General features: G+C 40.1%; 2 protein-coding genes across 3 annotated transcripts in view; one reads left to right on the top strand and one right to left on the bottom strand.

Moving 5' to 3' along the window:
* Window positions 1-24074, bottom strand: part of wdr25 (WD repeat domain 25) — a 52337-nt gene that overhangs the window by 6043 nt on the left and 22220 nt on the right. Inside the window, exon 9 of one of the 2 annotated variants that reach the window (XR_005896216.1) lies at window positions 13884-14014. The exons of the other annotated variant lie outside the window; for it this stretch is intronic. The gene's annotated coding sequence lies outside the window, so the exon portion shown is untranslated. Of the gene's footprint in view, window positions 1-13883; window positions 14015-24074 lie in introns of those variants that run through there. 2 annotated transcript variants of the gene reach the window in all.
* On the top strand, window positions 2245-24050 carry LOC121197019 (brain-enriched guanylate kinase-associated protein). Its single transcript, XM_041060356.1, has 6 exons — window positions 2245-2315; window positions 4270-4431; window positions 6600-6666; window positions 16952-17059; window positions 19332-19415; window positions 22482-24050. The coding sequence occupies exons 1-6, from the start codon at window positions 2245-2247 to the stop codon at window positions 24021-24023; spliced, it is 2034 nt and encodes a 677-aa protein (XP_040916290.1). The 3' UTR covers window positions 24024-24050.

Raw genomic sequence — 24074 nt, 5'->3', positions numbered from 1 at the left:
TCCCCCTGGAGGAGGTGCTAGGATACAGTGAGGGTACAGTACTTACAGCACATAAATTGCATGGAGTTGTGTGTTTGTGTGAGTGTACATGTGCGGATGGATTCTATACAACTGCACTTCCTTACCAATTCCGCAACTATTTCTGTCTTCTTTCTCTCCCTCTCCCTCTGTGACTTGCAGATAAGAAAACGGCTATAGCAACCGTATTAACAGCGTTCCCAGAAACCGCCATTGTTTCCTGAGCCAGTGTTGAAGGGAGATTAAAAATAATAAGTAATGGTGCCATCAGAAATGGCAGCAGGGGGACAAAACATTCATTCCAGTTTGTTGTTGAACTGCTACCCTGCTACTCTGCGGGGAGTGATAAAACTTGTGCTTTGGGCAACCCCTCTCTGTATTTATGCATTTATGCTTACTTGGCTTTTAACGACAGGACATGATGGGTTTTAAAAGCCAAACATATGGACTTATTGAAATGTTTGCACTCCAGGTATAGTCACTGATGTTTCAAGAAGATATGTGTGGTGGTAAATTGACCATTCACTCATTGCCGCCCCCCATTGTTACTGTTGCTACACCTGTCAAAGTGTGTTAGCATGGCACGCAGACTGTATGGCACGGCAGTTTATAATGAGAACAGTGGCAGATTTACCACTCACAGTGTCCAGTAATGTTTGAAACAATGGGTCTTTGATTTCACTCTGCAGATAAAAACAGCTTCGCAGATGTAGCTGACCACCGTGGATTTTGTCAACAACACAACTGCTGATAGTTGATTTTATCAGCTACAGCAAGCTAACATAAGCCAAAGCCAATTGACAAAACTGTCCACTGCTTTTTATTGTTGCCAGATAATTCATTAAAAACAAAAAGCTCATAAAGGGGTCTTAAATATGCAATGGCAGCTAAATGAGTCTATATGATATTATGCCAAAAAGACTGAGGCTAAAGCAAACTCACAAACAGCAGTAGTGCTAGTATTATAAGAATGATAAGAAAAGATGTAAGATCAGATTATTTCATTCTAACATCTAACTGCTTAGCTTGGACAAACAAGACAGACATCAAATTTTCAAAAGCACACAAGATCTGTGATTCCACAAAATGTATAGCTAATAAAATGATCCTTAGCCTTGGAAGCAAAGCTCCATTGGTTTACTGCAATAAGCTAATAAGCTGGAAATGTTAATGTCTGCACCTTCTGTTGGAGCAAAAAAGCATCCATTCCTTGTATGTCTGCACTTGTGTTTTTTGGGTTTTGGAAAGACCCCCCCCCCCCCCCCCAAAAAAATGACACCACCCTCCAAACTCTTTATACCCCAAGTATCTCTTACTATAGCCCCATGAACGCCACTTCAGTATGCATGGAAACTTTGTACGATCACTGCTTGAGGAGGGGCTTAGCAAATATGTGTTGCAATTATATCAGCAGGACTCATAAAATGCAATGGCAAAGAGAGACATACACCTAGAAAGCTTTCTTTTGGCATTTTATGATTGCCAGTGGCAGGTTATTAAGTTGTTACGGTGCAGGAGACCTGAGTTCAAGCCCCAGCACCACAAAGCAATGACAAAGGATGGAAATGGAAACACACACACCTATTCATCATAAGACTTATTTATTGAGAAATAACCTCTGTGGTCAGCTGGTCAATAACTCACTATTCCATAAGGTTCCACAATTTGTGGTGGCTGCATTCAATTGTTCCCAACAAGAGAGAGAAATAATGATGAAAAAGGTGGCTCCAGTTATAGAAATATTGATGTTTCTACATTCAGTGTTGTAGATTTCTTTAATTGTGCAACCAGTTATGTTTTAGATATTCAAACTTGTTTGTATTTTGGATTATAGAATTATAGAAAAAAGATGTTTTTAAAGGAAGAGCAAAGGTCAGCTGGAGATGCAATAATTCAGAGTATTGCATTCTATTTAAGTTTGTTTACTGAACTTATCTAATTGAGCCCCCAGCTCTGCTCCAAACTGGCTCATTTTCTCAATCCACACAAAATGTGCAACTAAATGTGCTGCTAAATCTGTGGGACTTCAAAGCTGTTTTTCTCTGCTCTCTTGCCAGGGTCATCACAGATAGCCAACTCCTATCTGCCTCCCCAGGCAAGACTTAGAGCTTTGACTGTTGGTTTGTGGTTAGAGTTCAAACTTGGCTTCAACATTCAGCCGGCCAGCAGCAGCAGCAGCCGAGGCAACAACGATACACACATGAGAGCCGAAGCAGAGAGAAAAATATGAAAAAGATATATATTGGCAAAACTGCCCTGAAAACCCAGAGAAATGGTTGCAAACATCAGAAGAGAAGGTAAGATGAGTCAGTCTGGGGAGTGTTTTAAACTCTAAACATCAGCCTCATTATTGGAGATTTCATTTCATTCATTTTGACTAATGGAAATGGATTCTCATTGCGAGGTCGTGACCATTAAAAAGCCATTAAAAGCTTATTGTGGCATGTATTCATTCCCACCATTCATCTTCATATCTCCTGTCATGTATCAGCTGACATCTACATTAAAGTTAACACTGCACTGAATCTTAACAACAACAGACTTATGCATCTGGACGCCTACAAAAAAAATGTAAAAGAAAAAAATAAAATTTAAAAATCAATGACTCTGTTCTCAGACTTAATTAAACTGGCATTACTTAGTGATAAGAGCCCAGAGCAATTTTCACATGTACTTACAATAGCTCTCTGGCTCCTTGCCATGTGATTTTACAACATCACTTGCAGCTGTTGGACAGCAGAGAGGTTGTAAAGATTTTGTTTTGTTCTAACGTCAGGCAAACAGAGTAAAGCTGCAAGCCTCAGCTTGTCACACACAAACTATTAAATAACTCCTCTATGTATCTATCTATCTATTAAGATTTAAAGATGAACAACAATTCATCCATCAGCATAGAATGTCTGGGCATTATCTGGTTATAGCACAGGTTTCCAGGTACAAACTGCGATCAAACATTTGGATTTTTTGTCTTAGTACAGACACAAAATATTACATTCTGCACATTGTCACTGCTCATAATCTCACCTCCCCCTAAAACTGCAAACACTAATTTTTTTTATTTACGTAGGGTTTGTTTGTACAAATTGAGCAATCAACTATTCAACATGTTAATTAGAAAAAATTAGAGGTTCTACCAGTTGTCTCACCACACTCTGTTGTGGTGTGTTTATCTGCTATTCTCATGTTAGGATCCACATTTATGGGCTTCTTTTTTCTTGGCTACATATGCACTGGCTACTTACTGCTTAATTAGTGGAGATCTTAAACCAAGTACCTAAACATTAAGGGTAGTCCATTGACACAACAGGGTCTATAAGTCTTTCTGTGGACACCATTTTCTCCTCCTTTAGTGCCGGCTTCCTAATTGAGGCTCTGGGCGGAGGTGAACTTGGAGGTGCTCTCAATGCGCCTGCTGGATGGCAGCGCTGAGCCATCGAACCTCTCTGTGAGCCAAGTATCCATCAGTCTGGCAAAATGCTAAATCCCTCAGAGCTCACACTGCCCCTGCTCCCCATCTCTAGCTTTTCATTACCACATCCATTCCCTCAGTCAAGCCTGTCGGTGTGTTTTCATCCCCCGCGCTCAAACCTGCATCAAACACATAACCGAAATATTGCTCCCCATCCGGTTTGATGTTTTTGTTGATGGTGGTGGTGTTGAAACTGTGCTACTCTGGCCACTCACTCTCTCTCTCTCATGCTCTTTCTTTGCTCTTTTACCCTCTTTTAAATTAAAGCTTACTCGCACACAAAGCTGTGTTCCATTCCATATTTTCACCTCTTCTTCTATGAATCACCCATGGTGTGTCTGGGGGCAAAAATCCTCTCCTATTCTTTCAGAGATTTGATATAGAGGCTTGTGTGTAAGGGAATTCACCATTACACCGATGGTAGCTCCTTTCCCAGCTCTGCTCCCTCCCTGTGAATGGGAAATGATTAGTATTCCTCCTCCATCCATCTCCTCCTCCCCATTGGCCTGCCCGCCTTCCCCCTGCCTGGGACCTCTCTCACTCCAAACTGAATTACACTCCAGCTACACTTCATCCCTTTCCCTCCCTCTCACACAAACACATGCACACTTTGCTTTTTACTCTATTGCCTTTTCTGCTTGTTTCTGTCTCTGTTTTCTCTCCCCCTTCTCGCTGCTCGGCTCCATGAGTCTGACAAACTTTGACAACAGTGAATGTACATCATCTCTGTGACTGTGTCTTCTCGAATCCCGTCCTCTAAACTCTCTCTGCCGCCTGTTCAGCTCCTTCCACGACCACAAGGACGACCTCCGTAAGCGCCTGTCATACACCACCCACAAACTAGAGATGGTGGAAACGGAGTTCGACTCTACTCGGCAGTACCTGGAGACAGAGCTGCGTCGGGCCCAGGAGGAACTGGAGAAATTCACAGAGAAACTTCGCAGGTGTGTGTGCACGTGTGCATGACTCTGTGGGCTGGCTGCCTTTTTCATTTTGTATGCATGTGCTGTCGAGATTATCAGCTGTGTAATTCTCCCACCAAAAAAAAAAAAAAAAAAAAAGCCCACTGAAGTCAAGCTGTGACGCTGAGCAAGTTTGTGTTAGGTGATAGATAAAGAGTGCTTTCCTATGCTGAAACATGTCATTTAAAGGCTGTGACGGCTCAAGATCAACATTAAGGCCCAGGTATGGTTGCACTTAACTAGCTTGTTCGTGTAATTTAACCACGTCTAAACGTGTTTACAGGCTGTCTGTCCCATTCTCGTGAACACAATATCTCACAAACGCCTTGAGGGAATTTCTTCAAATTTGGCACAAACCTTCACTTGGACTCAAGGATGAACTGATTGGATGATTGGGTGGCCAAAGGTCAAGGTTACTGTGACCTCACACAACATACATGTTTTTGGTTATGACTCAAGAATTTATTCACTAACTATGACAAATTTCACATGGATGCCTGGTGGTCGACCACAAGCTCACTGGTTTTGCTGATATTGCTCTCTATCAGTCTTCCATACTCGAAATGAATCACTGGAATCAGACATGTCAGTATGGTGAACATCCATTTTGCCAAAAAATAACCTTAATACCTTTAATTGAATGCCTGCAAAGTCTTCACTACAAATATTATACAAGTCTGGACAGACACAGATGTAAACTGTAACTGGTTGACGGAGGTATACAACCCGAGGCGGTAACTCTAGTAAAATAAAAATGTTTTTTTGGCACTATCTTTGACAACTTTGGATTAAATCTTAATTTATTATTTCAACAAGGAGAGGGAGCTGTAGCCTAGTAGCAAATAGATGAGTAGCCCTCCAGCTATGAGTTTTAATTTAGCATGATTATAACCTCAGAGCAGTGAGATTATCTGCAAATACTGCAAACCTTCTGGTCAGACAGAACAGAGCGTTCTCCGTGGCCATGGTATAAATAAATGTGATTAATATGCTATTTAAATAAACTTGAAACTCTTCTTTGAAACTCGTCTCTGAACAGAAACTTGCAAACTTGGAAATAAGACAGAATGAACCATCTTTGCGTGTGCCCTGGGGACTTTCACGACCTGAGTCTGATCCTGTCAGGCTGTGCACAAATCCCATCTTTTTTTTTTGTGATGATTGGCAGCACCCTGCCCCTGTTTCTTCCCTAATTTTAACCATCTGAATGATTGGTAGAGCTTGTTGTTGGACAGGAGGTTCTACCTGACAGACTCAGCCCAGGAAAGGAAAGCTCCCTCTCTTTGTGCTCCTCTTAAATGAGTAATAGCGCTCAATGTTGCCTCTCATAATGGTCGGTTTTAGTACAAATGCTTGCCCTTCGACAATCAGTAAACCACTCTCTCCCAGTGCCACTTCTTCTTTACCTCCTCAAATCTCTTTCAGCTCTTTGTTTTATGATTTCTCTTTGCTTTTTGTCTTCATTTCCCTCACTCTCTTTATCAGTATGGTTAATGGAGCCACAAATGCTGGTTTATCAGCACTCTCTTAGGCACAAGAACTAATGTGAAAATGCGATACTGAACCGAGAGGTGACAAAACACCAGGCACAAGTTAACAAACAGAGAGTGGAGGTCCTGTTCCATTAAGCTTACTAATGCACTGGAAATCTACCAAAGAGCAATAGTGACAAGAAAAATGAAAGCAGAGGAAAAGAGAAGGAAGTTAATGAAGAAACACAGGCAAGAGAAAGAATTTTAGAAGAAAAATAAAGCAAAAAGACACAAAATAAAGCTTAAAATGTCTGTCTTCACTTGCAGAGTCAGTGCCATAGGTCTGCTTCTGTATGTTTACCGATTTCTTAGACTAAAATAATTAAGGATTTAAAACATTTTTATGATTTTATATTTTCTTCTATGGCACCTAAACATATCATCAACCCTTTTTTATTTTTCCAGCTATCTCTGAGTTCAGCAATTTTTTTTTTTAATCCCCTCCAAGATTCTCCATCCGTGCCCTGATCTACTAATTTCTTTACTTCTCTGTCTGAATTTACGTGGAGATTACTGGTTCTTATTGAGGCTTATGACCAGTAAAACACTTTTTAGTGGTTTTATGTTGTCATCTGCACTTTTGACGGAGCACAGTTGTTTTCTTTTCTGCCCTGTTAGGATCCAGAGTAGCTATGCAGCTCTACAGAGGATCAACCAGGATTTGGAGGACAAGATGCACAGGACGGTGAGAGACTGTTTTCAGTTTTAATTTCACATTAGAGTGTCCTAATGGTGTCTGTAAGTACCACAGAGTTCTCACAAAGACTCTCATAATAGATGTATGAAGGTGTTGGAGATTTGTGATCTTATCCGCATACTTGTACACACTCTTGCACACACACACATAGACACACAGAGTTATTCAAGAACATGAAGTCAGGCAGTTACTAGGAAACCAGCACTTAGAGTTTTCTTTGGTACAATAAGGTCCAAACTCTCCTTCTTTCCCTTTTAGATCACGCCAGTTGTTAAAGAAAATGAAGAAAAAGTTGTTGTCTTAGCAGCAGCTGTTTCCTGAGCTCTGCACTTTGTATTCTCAAAAGTTTATGTTAAATCCAAGAGAAACTAGACGTCTTAAAATTAAGTTTATAAAACCACAGCAGGTCACATTTTAAAAGTAGATCGAAAAGACGTGTACACACTTTGCATGCTTTAAATAAATAAATCATATACATTAACAGACTACATCCTTTTTCCTTTTATTTTTCTCTTCTAAGAGCTAGACAGGCATGTAGGATTGTTTGGACTTGGTAGAGGTTTGCGTTCTACTGAGTGCCATTCTAGTTGTGACAGTATTTTTACCCATTATAAATACCCATTTAATTTTTTTTCCTCTAACGATATCCCCATGAACTTCCTGGATAATTTGATGATACTTTATGTTTATGTTAGTATTTCAAACTTGTTTCTTAGAAATCCTTTTTTACATTAGTTTGTAGTGGATGGTTCTAAATACTACAAATCCTAAGAGTCTCATCTACTACTGTTAAGAGAAGAGGCCAGTTATAGGTGTGTGTGTGTGTGTGTGTGTGTGTGTGTGTATAGATAGATAGATAGATAGAAAAGACAGATTTTTAGGAGACAGGGTCACATTTTCTAAACACAGTTGCTCATCTTTTGTGCTGATGATTCAAAACCAGGAGAGTCTCTGTTAAGTGTTCCAGCTGCCAGTCATGAACAGCAGCATTGTATGCGCCCACTTTGCAACTCTTTACACTGGAGATACGCAATGACGATAGACAAAAGAATCTGCCACAACAGCGTAGTGTAATGTAATTTCCACCCACGTATTCAAACATAATTCAGTTACTGTATTGTATTAAGTATTAGCAACCATGCAGGGAGGCCTTGGCCTCTGTTGAAAGGGAAGATAACTGGAAAAGTGCCAGACTGGATTTTGAAGCTGAGAGCCAGTTAGAAAGACGAAATATCAATACACAACACAAGCTTCAGATCCTCCAATACAGTGATCATAATAAATGATATGATGATAAACTATGTTCACATACATAGCAGAAAATTAAAGAGAGATGATGACATTTACTCTCCCTGCTCACTCTCTCTCCTTCTGTCTCTAAGAAATGAGAAATCTGCTATAATCGATTTGAACACACCTGTTTAGCAGCAGAACCACTCTCATCTCTCTCAAAGCAATTACATGATCAAAGACTGGGAGCACAATCAATGTCCAAAGTAATTGGTCTTTTCTGCCATGCAACCCTGTTAGAAAACTATTACAGCTAACTGCTGCTCTGGTCACCTCAGCAGCATCTGTCCAATCACATCAGGTTGAGAGGTTCCCTAAGAGTTTTCCCCTCCTCGCAGCCTCAGCTTTAGGACTTATCAGCCAGAATCAGTGCAGAAGATGAGCCGGCTCTACAGTGAGGTCCATCCTTATGACTTACACTATCTTGATTAAAGTGGATTGTAATCTCATCAGAAGTTTGATCCACAGGGCTTGTCTGCCCAACACACACACACACACACACACACTGATGGAAGAAGACTGAAAGAAATTATTAGAGAACCAGCATTTTGTAGCTAGAATATTGACATATGATGAGCAAAATAGTGTGAGAAAGTTCTGTTGTCAGCTGATTTTCATGGTGCATATTACTTTCCTGTCCATTTCAAACAACAGTTTATCTGCTTCTTCTGGTTGCTTTGTGACCTTATAGTAAAGATAAAACTCTTCAAAGACAGTGCTCTCAGCTGCTGTTCTCCAAGAAATACTTACAGCAAGTTATTCCCTGGAAAACCACAAATTGTCTTCTGCAACTTTCTAGAAAGAATGTCCCACTTTAGCCCAGAGTCCTCAGGAATTATGTTCATATTGGTCAATTTCACACATTTCACAATGCCAGAAATAGTGTGCTCATTAATTAGAGAGGAAAGGATGTGGAAATAAGGGTGGTGGATGGGTGTATAGTGCATCTGACTTTCACGTCATGTCACAGATCTGCAATTCATGTTCTTTTTTTTCAGTCTTTCCCAAAATTTAACTGAATGTTTTATTTGCCAAACCTTAAAGGCTCTTAAAATAGAAAGATGATTTTCTGTGACATAATTTTTTCAGACTGTCTTTTTGAACGCTTTGCCTACAAAACAAACAAAAAGAAACTTGCTAGCCTAGCTACAATAATGGTTAAAACTACCCATAATGCAACACTTGCTGGAGTTATCAGACTGGTACTCTTTCCATTTCAAAGAAAAATCTGATATTGTGAATGATATGCAATTGTCTCATCCTCAAACATAATACAACTCCTGCTTTTCTATTCATAATTCCCAGAAAAAAATATTCTTACATTCAAGCCTGAATGTGTTTTTTAGAAATCCTGTCTGAATGAACCAAAAGATGCACCTCAACATCCACGTTCGAATAAAGGAAAAAAGATTAAATAGGACAAAAAAAAGATATCAGGTACCTGTCAGATTAGTAGTCACTTAATATGTATTACTCGTACTGCTCCCTACAAGATACCACTACGAGTAATTTGTAAGCAGGAGCTACTGTGAATATCTATATTTTGATTTGTGGCAGATAATGAAGATTGGTGATTTTCTGGATGGATTTTTCTGTGAATTCGTGCAGGCTGGAGGATCAGTGAGGCATGAAAATTGTAATAAATCAAGCCAGACATGAAATACATTGCTGTACGATCAGACGGCAGCCATTTACAACACCATTTGTCTTGCAGTATTTGCAGCCTATTATTTGCAATGTTCCAATGTAATCCTTGCTTAGTTTGTCATGGCATGAACAGACTGAGAGCCTAAAATGTCTTCCCACCATGGCTCATTCCTCTCATAAACTACACACACATCAATGTATTCTAGTCATGTGAAAATGATTTTGAAAACTGTTGGCTTTTCAAAGGGATTGTCTGTCTAAGCAAAGAGCCTTGGTGAAGCAAATTGGTCTTCATGGCTAGAGACAGTATGGGTTTTTTTTTCAGGCAGGCCTCATTGGGTTTGCCATTTCTTTTGATGTCATGTCATGCAATGGCATTTCAAGGGGGGAATATGTTCCTTTGTAGAAGACAGCCCAGGCAAGCAGGCAGGCAGTGACAAAGGCAGCTCCAATCAAATCAGACACATAATTAAAAGTTCTGAGAGGCCTGAACCGGCAAGGTCAACTGGAAAACAGTGAAGAATTAAGCTATTTCGTGAAGAGCAAAGCAAGAGATTAACACCTGGAAGAACTGACAAGATGCACGTTGTGATGACATTGGAGCAGTTGCAGGAAGAGTGGCTCTGATGTGTAGATAAGCCGTGCTGCAGATGAGGGTGTTTGCATAGACGGAATGGCACGTTATCAAAAAATAAAAAATAAAAATAAAAATAATCGCCTTGCTGGAATATAGCTTTGGCGGTGCAGGTGTTGGACTTGGTATAGATTGCTGCCTGTGAGACTATGAGAGTCTTAGTAAGAGTTCATATAAATCTTTGAGCACCTTCTGAGACAGTGCTGGTGCAAGCAGAAAAGGCTTATTTGCATACAGTTGTTAGTCAGGTAGCCTTTTTCTCTGTTGTGCCCACACATACTGCATTAGAATAGATAAGGCCTCAAATATTCAGACTGAATGCAGACTATAATAAACCATGATTCACTGCTAATAATGTAAGCTACAAATTCTAATAGTTCTAATTGTATAATAGGTTATCTATATAATTAAAAGGTTATTTATGTATGGCATCTTTTCTTTGTTCTTTTTAATAAGATGCTATACTGTAGTTCTTCAGTTGAGAAGGAGCTGTCCATGGTGCTGAAAGCCATTGTGTGTGTGTTTTTTTTTTTTTCTTGTTCCTCACAGTGAGTGAGTCTTTGGCAGGGTCAGCTCACTAACAGCAGCCCTGGAACTGGCAGGAAATCAAGGTCCTACTCAGTGACTGCTCTCCTAATAATGATAATGTCCACTTCTTTTAGCAGCTGTCACCACTAAAGACAGTCTTGTCGTGAATTACTTAAAACTATTCTTAATCTTCTATCCTAAATGTTATGGAGGGAAAGGTTTAATGACATTAGATGTTTAAGCTATAATATGAGAGACATGTGTCATGTTACAGTCAGTGGGTGTTAAATCTGAAATCTGAGGTGTTAAGTGGGAAGCTGACTGAATACAGTCAAGTGACAGCTGCCAGAACACCTAATAAATTTCAGTTTCATACTGTACATTAGTTAATTTCTGTGTTTGTTTTCATTCTAAATTTAATCTAGTAAATCCCATTGAAATTGAGAGTATATAAATATATATATAGTACAACTACACAATTTCAAAACTATGACAGATATAATATTCATTAAGACCTAATAAAACAGCAACATATATAGAAACAACACAATGATACACATAAATACTTATCAGTGTGTTAAAACAAGCGTATTTTAAAACATTGAGGGAGTCTTACTGAGTTCAGAACTGACTATTGGTCAGAATAAACAAGCTATTTTAAGACTTCACTTTGGACTCAATGACCAGTGATGGGCATTTGTCAATAATTTTCATATTTTATAGACTAAATATATAGTCCCCCCATTGAACGTTTGATCAATGGGATAATCAATAATGAAATATGACTGCTAGTTTCAGACCTCATGTAAGTATCCCCCTGGGTGGCTGCAGGGTTTTCCTTTGTTGTTGAGATGCAGTACCTTTCCATCCAGATGTATTAATCTATCGCCTGTCATAACCAATCTGCATTGTTTATGTTTATTTATGAAACACTGAGGCTCAGTCTAATCTCTGGGGCTTCTGATCGGTTCTATCTTAGCCAAGTCTCTTTAAAAAAACAAAAGCATTAAGATAGTCAATATTATTTGATCTAGGATCAATGCATTTTAGCTGCTCAGTTTATCACGTATGGCAATATCAGACCAGTAATTATTTGCGCAGCTGACATTAAAATCTAAAACAAGGACACATGAAATATACGCTTGTGTAAAAAGCAGAATAGAGAAGAATTAAGAGAGATAAACAGAATATGAAAGGATTTGGTAATAAATATGATTGGTTCTGTGAGCTGTGTGCAGTTGGTGAACGAGTAGTCATAGAAACCTGAGGCAGAGAAGCATTTTTTGTTGTCACAGATTCCCAAAAGAGCAACCAAATAACAAATAATGGCTTCTTCATCTATGTTTACCAGTGTGAAAGGTGTTAGATGAATAATAGCCTCGATGGTGAGTGAGAGACGTGTGAGAAAGCCTTTTGTGTCTGTGTGTTAATGTGTTGCTCGGTATGAGTGCACCTTTCTATATGTGTTGCTCACTGCTCTTCAGTGAGCAGGAACAAGGCTTGTCTGCAGTGCACTAATTAGTGCCATTAACACCACAGTCATTAATCATAACTCTTCAATGAGCAGTACAAATTACACACAGGAGAGCAGCAGCACAGCAAAACCAGGCAGAAGTAAATGCACATTATTATTAACTCCTGATTCTTTCTGGAGCAGAAAAGCAGCTGAATAGTAACAAAAAAAAAAAAAAAATTAAAATATTCTGACATTACAGTCAATCTTTGGTTTCCATTCATTTCAGTAAATGCTATAAAAATGCAGTGACATTTATAGATGGCTAACTGTCTAACTTTTCACTTAATCCTGGTCAGTTATTTTGTGATACTGCAGTTGATTCACTAAAGAAAAATTTGGGATTCAAAGGATAATTCTACATTTTTCTTGTTGTCAGAAAATCCTATGAAAAGATTAAAATCAACAATGAACTGATCTGACCTTCAAGTGTTGTCTCTGTAGCCAAATTCTTACATACAGTAGCTTATCCCAGCTTCACTGTTGTCCATTAACTATTATAAACACATGAATGAGCCACACTGTTGCACTGGGTGGAATTTTCCCCCATGATAATAAACATGGACATTATGGTTTGTTTAGACTCAATCCCAAACTCAACAGAGCACCAAATGTGTGTTAATCCGCAGCCAAAAATAGTCCCCAGCAAATGCTGCAATTGTTGGGGGCTATTTGTTGTATTTGTTTGAATAACGTGCTGGTTTTTGGTGCTTTCATGATATTTGTTGACATTAAGAAAAAATATAGACAATCAACAGCATTACCTTTAAGAGTTGGTAGCAAAGAACAATTATCCTTCTCCAGTTGATGTTCATACTGTACTGGCAGGAACTGAACCCTACTGGATATCTGAAAGGTGAAACAACTGAGAAAAAATAAATCTTACTCAGTGCTTTGGAAAATGATCACAAGTGATGTGAAATATATGTGATTTGTAAGACCACCAGAAAAGTCCTGGCTGTAAGGTTGAATTTCATCTTTTATTTCTATCAGTCACAAACTGAAGCTTATTTATTTATTGCGGTAAACATTGTTAGCCTCACATGGGAAGTTGATATGGACAGTAATCACTTTGGGTCTGCCAGGTATTTTCTGCCACCTCCATTGTGTCCATTGATCGACTTGAAAATTGTTGTTCACAAGATTTAGAATTAGCTTTGTTCAGGGGGGTTGTTATCTTTGGCGTCTTTTTGATTTGAAAATCCTCTCTAATGAGGTTAGAAAATCTAATTTAATGCTTTTCTTTTTTTTTCCAACCACAATAAGACCGTGTTTAACTGGAGTGGAGTTTTCTGCTCTCCTCTGTAAACCGAAGTTTTCAGTAATTGCATCTCATGGGATTCGGGCTTCATTTGTTGTCCAGTGAAGAGGCAGAATCTCCAGCAGAATACCTAAAGCAAAATGAGGGTGTCTTAGAAAAACTGACATATTTTTCACTTTTTATACACTCTGCACTCAATTCAAAAAATCCTCCCTATCAATAATTGAAACAAGCCCTGCAAGTTTTCTATTAAATATCTGCATTATGCAGGTGTAACATGACCCTTTGTTGGCTGAGACAGGATTTAAATGTGTGTTCTGTGGTCATATTTACCTTTATTGTCAGTAATTAGAAGAGACTTGCACACATGGATGGTCAAAAGACAAAAAGAGGCAGCACTGAATCCCTGAACTTGTCGTGTGGTGAGAAACAATCTCCATCCTCCTCCTTCTGGGTCAATCTCCTTAAGATATGATAGTCAAAATTTGCATATTAATTTTCCCTGATGCTGTTCTCTTATATGTGTGGCACCAACTGATAAGAACATCTTGGTGACAGCCTGTGTATCCAACAGAATGTGACTGGAGGAGATAGCAAAAATCAGTGTGCACAGCTGTGATTCCTCTGCCGGCCATAGCGCTGTAATTAAAATTACACTTCCTCCCTCACTCCAAAATACAGCACAAGCTTGTGTTCATCGTATCAAGCCTATTAAGATTGCCCTCTGTTCATTTTTAATCTATAGGTAGACGCTTTTGCTACTAATCATGTGTAAGAGGATCATCAGTATGTTGGAAGATCCAAGCAATTACTGGATATATGAAAGATATCAATGTCAGTAGCTATAACGAAGAAAAAAAAGATTACACCTGACTTCAAAGAGGCAGATTAATTTTGAAAATGTATAGCACGGTTTTCCCAACTTTTTTGGTCTCTCTAGCTGACAGTACCCCACACATCACTTTCAAGTTACATTTTTCACAAAAGAGATTTTAGACATTAGAAGATTCATATTTTAAAGCTGAATATTCCTCTTGGATACTTTGGAACTGAGGTAGTGAAGGAAAAAGACGCAGTTGTGCTTATTACTAATATCAAAGTTAAACTAATAAATATTTTAACATGATATGAAGAGCTTATGACAACTTTTATGACCACTTAGGTCTTATTTCTTTAGTTGTAAGAAGTTAAATTCTGAAGTGAATCGCTAAAAACAACAGGGAAAGAAACTCTGCACCCCTCTGAAATCCCCCTCAATTTAACTTTTTTTTCAGTTTTAATTCACTCTCATCAGCATCATTTTCATATGCAGCAGGCTGCTGTTTTTCTCTGACATAGCCACTGTTCGCTACCTACGCAGCACCAAGCAACAAGGTTAGCAACTGGCCGGTGAACATAGTGGAGCATGCCATTTCAACTTAAAAAAATGGACTTAAAAGTCACCAGGTGGTCACTTGCTGTATGAAACTGTTAGCTAAAACATTCACCATAACAACCTATTATGCTGCCCCCAAGTGTCCATAAACATCACTTCATGCAGGTTTAAGTAATAAAGAAATATTTTTAATGCATCACATCTATTTGAGTGTCTTTACACTGTGGTATTGCTACGTTCCCTCAAGCAAAGGAGATGAATACCTCTTCTCCCACTGTGTTTTTATTACACTACTAATTTACATAAGAGCCGAAAGAAAAGGAAAAGAGAACACAGCACAGTGCAAATGAGAAAGCATGAGACTAGAAGCAGCTATGTATTAAACTACAACACTGTTATGCATGTTAACATCTAAGTGAGAAATTGTCTTTGATACGATTAAACAAAGACAGAACAGGGAGCAATTACGTATTTGAGCTTTAAAATGCGCTGATGTGGTCATCCGCACAGTCAGCATCGCAAAATATGAATAGAAATCCAGAGTAATGAGCTGGAGAAAGAGAGCTCCATGTCTCCACAGCTGATTAATGAGACCCTAACAGAATTGGATTTGAATATCAATGCATGTCTATTGCTTAAACTGACATTAATTGCCACCTATTAGATTGGCTCTGTACCCCTGTATTTCAAAACAATCACCGCCATTGAGAGATTAGAAGAGAGAAGGGTGGGAGGCCAAGCGAGTGCTCAGAGCTGTATCATTTGTCAGCTGCTGCTGTGTGGCAGGTTTCACAATTACTACTGTGTGTGTGTGTGTGTGTGTGTGTGTGTGTGTGTGTGTGTGTGTGTGTGTGTGTGTGTGTGTGTGTGTGAGAGAGAGAGAGAGAGAGAGAGAGTGAACAAGAGAGACTGACAAAACGAAAACACTATTTCTTAGCCAACAGAGCCCATTACTGGCCCCTATAGGTTGCAATGTTAACTGCAGCTCACAACACAAAAATGTTGGATAGAATAATTAACAAACTAATGTTTGAAATAATCTCAAGGTCCAGTTAAATCACTTGTTCTGGATCTTTTTACTGGAGCACAGTGTCTTCATCAGCAGCCTGAGTTTGCTTCTCAGTTTCCATGAATTATAAATGAAGTGTCTATGATTCTTAGCACCTCTTTATTTAGCACGACAAAACTGTCAGATCAAGATATCATCATTCTTATGTCTAAAGACTAAGTTAAACTGGTGTCATTAAAATCAACAGAATTTATCCCTTTGGGAGCATGACTGTGCTCAGCTTATTACATGACAATCTGTTTACAAGATTATAAGATATCCTGCAGTCTGTAACATTAGTTCTGTGTGTACAATAGAAATTCTCATCTGATGATAATGGATGAAAGGTCAAGTCCATCAACATCATTAGACAACAATCCTCAGGGCACCATGAATATCTGTGTCAAACTTCAAGACAGTCAGACAAACAGTTGTTGAGATAAATGTGGGCAGACCAGCCAACCGGCAGACATCACCGTCATTAGGCGCCGCTGTTAGTGGGTCTAAAATGTCACTCCAGCAGTCATTTTGCATTTCTTTGACAGTAATCACTGAAAATGGAACGAGTGTTTCATATGTCTTTTCTCCCCGTCGCGCTCTCTCCCTCTTTATTTTCTCTCTCTCTTTTATCTCTCCCCCTCCATTTCTCTTTCTCTTACTCCCAGAGTAATTGATATGATATGAACTCTGGCAAGTGTAATCTTCTTTTAATTAAGACCTGCTGCTGGCACTGGCTTCAGACTGATAGTAACTTACGGCTCTCTTTCTCTCATTTTTCTTCCCCTCTTCTATCATCTTATTTTGCCTCTGTTGCTCCTCCAACTCTGGCTCGCTCATCTTTCTCTTGTTATCTCAACACTCAACTCTTTCCTCTAACCCTCTGCCCCTTTTCTTATCATCTACTCTGTCTACCCTTGTCATCTTTTGTTTATTCCACTTTCTCTTCTCTCTTGTCGATTCTTTCTATTCTACCGCAGTCCCAGCATCATGAAGAGGAAAAGAGAGCCCTCAGCCGGGAGATCATTGTCCTCAACAACCACCTCATGGAGGCGAAGATCACTATTAATAAGCTCAGAGAGGACAATGTGAGTACTCAGGGCTGCATCGTGTAATATGGGCACCCACTGACATCCCTGTCAGCATCGTGCAATAACCTAAAGCAAGGTTATTGTAACTCCATTCAGCAGCACAGTATCTGAACTTTTTTGGGTGGTTAGGACATGGCAAAGTTATATTTTGCCTACAGGCTCACAAATTAGGCAGTAGCCTGGGGCATTCAGGGCCACAGAGATCTGAAGGCCTGGGGCAGTTGGTTTTCTTGCTCAGTCGGTAACCCAGCTTTGTCAGGACCTAAACAAAAGTTGTCTTGCAAGACTGAAATGACAACTCTTCAAAAAGCTGATGGACACACTTTCTCTCTGTGTGAACCCACTCTGACTAAAAATCTCATATCCACTGTATTTTTGAGACATCCTGGATATTTGTGCTTCTAGAAGCCACAGCAGATAGAGGAATTAACTTTAAGCCACTGGGTGTTTTATAGTGATTATCCTGAAATCAATGGGCATCCTCAGGGCTGCCAGAACTTGGAGCCGCGGGCTGTGTGGATCTGAGCTCAGGGGCATGTGGCAATCTGGTGCCTCACTTTCTTTGAAGTGATTTTACTGATATTTCTTCTGGGAGCTGCAGGTTAGGTCAGATTTTCTCTCTTTATTCTATGGCAGTTTTTAGCCCTTCTGAGCTATAGAGTATTTTGACAATCCCACCAGATCCATTCCGGCTGATTGGAGCCAAGGTTCATTTTGAGTGGGTGGAGAATTTGTCCCATCAGAGCCAGCAGTGAGGCAGGCATTTTCTTCAGAGAGCAAGCTTTGAATTAACTGCTGCTAACATGGAGAAACAAGTAACCTTTCACACGTGTCCTGCCTGAGGCCTGAGGGGGAAAGCAAATACATATTCAATTAAATATTCTTACATTTGTGTTACTCTTGAGTGATAAATTCATTTAATCTAGAATAGGTTATTACCATGGATGGATTACTGAACAAGACTACTAGGCACAGGCCCAGGGTCCAAAGCGGTCAGTGGGGTCATTAAGCCGCAGGAAACTGTCATCACTACATTTGAAATACATACAGCATGTTAAAACCTCATCTTCAGACCTCACAAAAACTGACTCGCCTCTAAGCTGTGCTTGTCTTTCCCAGGAGAAACGCACCACACAACTCACATTAACTAAGACATCACTGAGGTCTATTTGAACCATCCACAAAAAAAAAAAAAAACTACTGGGAGACCCAAATGGCTTCTGGCGAAGGAATGAAAAGAAATATAGTGATTTAAAAAGCAGTCACTGTTAACTGGTGGGGGAGTCGAAACTGTCAGAGTGAAGGCTTTGATGTTGTGTGAAGCATTGTCAGGAGGAGGCTACAGTGCAGCAAGAACTGACCTTTATAAGTGGATGGATTGAACAGAGGAGTGAGAGGAAATGAAACCAGCTAAACCAGCTAACCACCTACCTAAACACATGCATGCACAAAAACAAGGAAAACAGCTAAACCGAGCATCTGCTGTGCCCGTACACCACCTTCATCCCTCTCTGGAATTTAAATAAAATCTAAAAACCATCCATTATAGAGAGAAAAATAATGCCACACTAGCTTCCTAAACTGGAAGGTGGAGATAAGTGAATGCACTGTTTCAGGCAAAAAAATTAGCACAGACTGTACTGGGCAGATAGAATATATTACAAATGAACAAGTGTGGTGTTGTTATTAAGATCCTGATGTCAACCCAGTGAAATAATATAGCAAGAAAAATACATGTTAACTAATTAAACTCTACCAGCTTCAATGGATGAGTTTGTTCCTTTGATTTGACATGTCTTTAAATCAATCCTGTAGGCTATTTATACCTGTGTTTCAGGAGAATTTATATTGATATTTGAAAGAAATATACCCTATTAACATTTATACATTTCACATGATTAGACAATTGTTACTCCAGTCATGCCAGGCTACTTGTTTTGTTTCCCCATGACCCATAGTTAATTTATAAGTGCATCATAAATAATAAATTGATATGTTTTATTTTTAGATCAATTGTTGCTATTGCTCATCAGTAGCATTCTATTACTGTGCCCTCAAATAATTTCCCCCCACAAGTCTCCCATTGTTACAGAATAATTAAACACCTCTTAAAAAGCTATAATGGAAAGTATGACAGATTTTTTTCCCCAGGGGCTGCTCAGGCATCCCCCCTCACTGAAAAGCTTACTGGAACCATCAGGATGCCAAAATGAACAAGAATTCAAAGTGTGAATTTACTGATTTAGGATACTCTTTCTGATTTTTACAGGACCTGTACAGGAAAGACTGCAACCTGGCAGCCCAGCTGCTGCAGTGCTCTAAGTCTCACTACAGAGCACACAAGATGTCTGAGGTGAGCTCCCCAGCACTGCTGCTACAACTGCATTAATGTGCCAATTCAAATCTGTGCCGCAACAACAAAAGTTTTCTGATTTGGGATTTAAAATCAGCATTCTGCAATTAAAAACATATTTTTTCCACGGTGGGTGTTCTACAGACTGCTCCCAGTATACTTATACTTAATATATTTGACAACCTTTAGGCCTATAAAAGATAAATTAATAGAGAGTGAGGGATGGGTATCGATAAAGGGTTTTTTGGGTTTTTTTGGTGGAGGCTCAAAATATATTCAGATTCAATATCCAGCCCATCAAGGGCTAAGCATTTCTCCACCAGAATTTTATTACTGGCTGTTTGGAAAAGGCTTTTAAGGAGCTTTTTAGACTGTCATTTTAGGAAATATAATTTACAAAAAATCTAAACTCTTACATAAAACATATCCAAACAATACACAATTTAAGGGGGTGGGGTCCTGGCTATAATCCAGAGCTTAATCAATAAAACTACATCATCCATCACTAAACTGATGTTCTATATTATTCATGTTCTAATGAAATTGAATTTCTCTATAAATTATTCCTGTAATGGAGAGATGGTCCCCCTGTTATGTCGGTGTATCATTAAAAGCCTTGGTGAGTGGTTTTCACAATGAGACGGAGTCACGGCGCTCATGGCCTCTTCAGTCAGACTGATGAAGGTCTGCTGTCTGAAGTGCCATCTGTCTGCATCCCTGCTGTGCATAATGAGTGAATGAATGAATGAATGAAAGGCTGGCCTGAAACAACACCTGATGCACAAAACGAATAAAAGTTAGACTCTAAAACTGGGCTGAAAATTGACTTAAGAACTGTATTCATCAGTGATGAGAGAAATAAAATGGGATGACATTGAATGTGTTAGACCTCTAAAGAGATGATGTTTTCTGCTTTTCTTATGATTGAGATTTTATTTAAACAAACACAGTGGTGGACATGAGGGCAAGAAATGGACGTAAACCGAGCAAGCTAAGAGCAAGCCGACATCTATGGGACAGCAGTAAATGCTAATAACATAATATGCTTTGTAATAAAATCAAAAAACTGACTCCTTTTTGTCCTTTGTACAACCATACCTGTCTTAAGTTTGCCAATATTAGCTAACAGTAACCACCGTGAGCTGCTCGTAAAATGAGACTAAGATGTGGCAGCAATTTCTTCTAGAGCTCATCAGCTGGTGAGACTGTTCTCTCACTGACTGAGACATGTAGCTTTAAGTTTCAGTTTTTTAGCATTACAGCGATCATGTGCATATGTAAGATCCTTTTAGATGCTTTTGGCTTTAAAACAAGTCACTTGAAAACATTAAAAAGTCCACCGGAGATGTGGTTTCTAAATCAAAAATTTAACATTAGCATTTTCATGTGCCACCTAGCTGTGCCTGATTAAAAACTTCCTGCAACATTTGTCTTTCCAGCTGATAAAGTCATTGGCTAGAAATTAGAAGCTGCTTTTGTTTACTGCTGGGTGAAATTGAAGACCCGTTGCTTGAAAAATTACAGCAAAAATTTACAGTGATAAATCTGCCATGTTGTTGTGAACTGCATTATCTGCTGTGCGAAAAAAGGAAGTTTGAGAGGAAACAGTGACTAAGTGAGGAGAGGCTTACAAAGGATCAATTAAGAATGGATGTGTTTTATTGCTAATGCACTGAACTCATTTGTAAGGAGGAAGAATGAGGTTTTTTTCTGAAGTTACATAGTCTCACTGTAAAGGTTATGAAATGTAAAATCTCTTCAAATGTGCAGCATTTTGAACCTTTTACAGTTAATTTCCAGAATACCTAAAATAATAAATGCCACCCCCATCAAACACTTTACATTAAACCACTTATTTCAATATAACCTGTGGACACTGCCACATGGATTAACACTGCAGAACTCTGTGATTGTTAATTAAGATTTGCCTCATACAGCAGCTAATGCTGAGCTAGCTTACTTAAAGCCCCCCCACAGCCTCACCTACTTTCCATCTCTATTCCCTCTAGGGGTGGTAGCGGCTGCTAAAAATAGCCTTGACTTAAAGGATGCAGGCTATTTTATGCCGAGGCGAGCTTCTATTTCTTAACAAAGCCAAGTCAGTATTTTATCTTTTTTTTCTATTCCCAGCTGGAGACCCAGAGCACTGGTTTAATTTGAATCTAAGCCGTTCCCTGTGGAACTGATACGTGTTTGATGGTAGACTGAAGAAAGAGACACTGAGAGAAAGACAGAGCGAGAAAGAGAGAGAGAGAGGGAGGGCTTTTTGGTTGAGAAGGCAGTGGAGCAAGAAGAGAAAGATGAAAGGATAAAGAAACTGAGGAGAAAAGAGAAAACTCAGTGTGGCAGGAACAGCTCCTACTGACCCTGACCAGCTTTAATAGGCACAAAGAACTGGTCTGTAATTGACAGGAACAGTTTTCTCAAACATGAGCCAATCAAACAGATTATGTGTCTGTGTGAGAGAGTGAAAGGCAGTGAGAGAGGAAAAAAAAGAGATCAAGAAAGAGAGACTGGGAAGCAGATGGGAGAGAGCAAGAAACAGAACATCTGTGGAGAGGCAATATTTATGTATATCTAAGAAATATTTAAGTTAAATAGAGATTTGAGCAATTTATTATGTCATTAATATCCATATTGGTTCATTTTTATGGAATCACAAATCTGAGATACGTAAAGATCAGAAAAAGTAATATATAAATGGGGACAAAGAAAAGAAATGAACAGACAATTTTCTGACAAGTTCATTAGAGAGGCCAAGTTGTGCAGTTCCCCTGAGATACATGAACTCGTCTGGACTGTGTGGGCTTTGCAAGAATGAATTACTTTCTAAACCAGAACTATAGATTAAAATCCTTGAGGAACAGTTCTAAAAATATCTTTAGCGCAGACACAGAAACATAGAATATGTTTGATGAACAGATTCAAGATCAGAGTGTAGGTAATTAAGAAAAAGCTGTTGAGGAATCACAATTTTAACACAAAACGTTTGTGTGTATGTGATTTTTGTTTTAATTTTCAATCTTCATCAAGCTTCTTTTGTCTCTTTGCAAATTTGTTTTCCAGCTGCCTTTGGATTTCCAGGAACGCATCAGTTCCCACATGGAGAAACATAATCGGGGTAGTGGAGCCACCGTGGCAATGCGCCACTCCAATTACTCTGATGCCGTGCCCACATCCATAATTGCCAAGGTCCTGGAGAAGCCAGAACCAGGAAGCAGTTGCCCTGTAACACGATCACCAAGCCCGCAGCCGCAAGATGGAGACTTTCTTACAGGAACCGGAAGCACTGATCACCTGAACCGCCGCATTGCATATAAGACATCTGACCTGTACTGCAGCGATACAGCCCTCTACTGCCCCGAAAGATGGCAAGACACAGAGCGCAGGCAGAGTGTCGACCTTCACGGCACTGGGCTGCTTCAGCTCCACGCCCAGAACTCCACTGACAGCAACCCGGACGAAGAGGCCTACCAGTCTGGAAGTTTCTCTCACCATGAACCTCCATCCTCCTTCCACCACCATGACGAGTTTGGCACTGGTAGCCTCCCTGCTTCCAGTTCTTACTCCAGCTTCAGTCTTGCATCAGATGAGAAAGGAGGAGTTAGTGGTGGGTGCGGGCGAACTGCCAGCAGCACCTTATCCTCTTCCCACCAGGGACTCTATATGGACTGGCGAGATGGTGGCAGTGGGGACTATGAGCGCAAAAGCATGTCTTCGTATGATAAAGACAGCCTGAGCTTCCCTAAGTCCCGCAGCATCCAGCACATGGTGACCCCCAGGAGCCCGCAAAAGGGCACCTCACCAGCATACACACGGACGGCTTCATGCTTCAGTGAACCATACCACTCCAGCACCCCTCGCCTGGCCTCTTCTCACAGTATGGGGTCCACAACCGGACTGGGCCAGGCTCGTGGTGGAGCTCTGGACAGTCGAGGCGACATCCAGGTCCCTGAGGATGACCTGAGCAGCCGCTGGAGACAGCTCAGTGTGGAAGACATCAACACCTTCTCATCGTCCTATCGTAACATCACAGGGCGGGTCTCTCCATACAGTTTCTCCGAGCGCCACTTCGCCATGGGCCCCTCCAGTAAGGTCAAGGGTTCTCTCTACAGCAGCTTCCAAGAAGGAGATGACGTCTTCCATAGCCGCATGCTGGACCAGTGTTTTGCTCTGGGTCCCCCTTCGCCCAGCCGCAGTCCCAAACCTATGGAGCATCGTAAGCAGGAGAAAACTTCTGTTCTGTATAGAGCCAAGGATGATAGTCAGGACTCAGAGTGCAGTCTGTTCCTCTCAGGGAGCTCTAAAGACAAGGAAAGTAGTGGAGGAGCGACGGCCGCAAGTAGCGCCAAGAAGGACTACGTCAATCTAAGTGCAGACAGCTCAGCCGAGTCCTTACATCAAAGTTCCCTCGAGGCCTCAAGTCTTCAGCATTACCCTAGCCCCCGGCCGAGCATCCGGCCTCGCCCGAGCTCCAGCTCCGCTGTCAGTGTCGGCCCTGCACTCCCAAAGAAGACCTCTCCAAGATACCAAAAATTTGGCAGCACGGGACTGACAAGGAAGGACAGTTTGACCAAGGCACAGCTATACGGTACGCTGCTGAACTGAACGAAGAAAGATAGCTTTTCGTTTTATGCATGATGATGATGATTCCTAAAT

This window comes from Toxotes jaculatrix, chromosome 17 (assembly GCF_017976425.1).
Source record: "Toxotes jaculatrix isolate fToxJac2 chromosome 17, fToxJac2.pri, whole genome shotgun sequence".
In the NCBI taxonomy this organism is placed as follows: domain Eukaryota; kingdom Metazoa; phylum Chordata; class Actinopteri; family Toxotidae; genus Toxotes; species Toxotes jaculatrix.
This window is presented reverse-complemented; position numbering and strand designations above follow the sequence as displayed.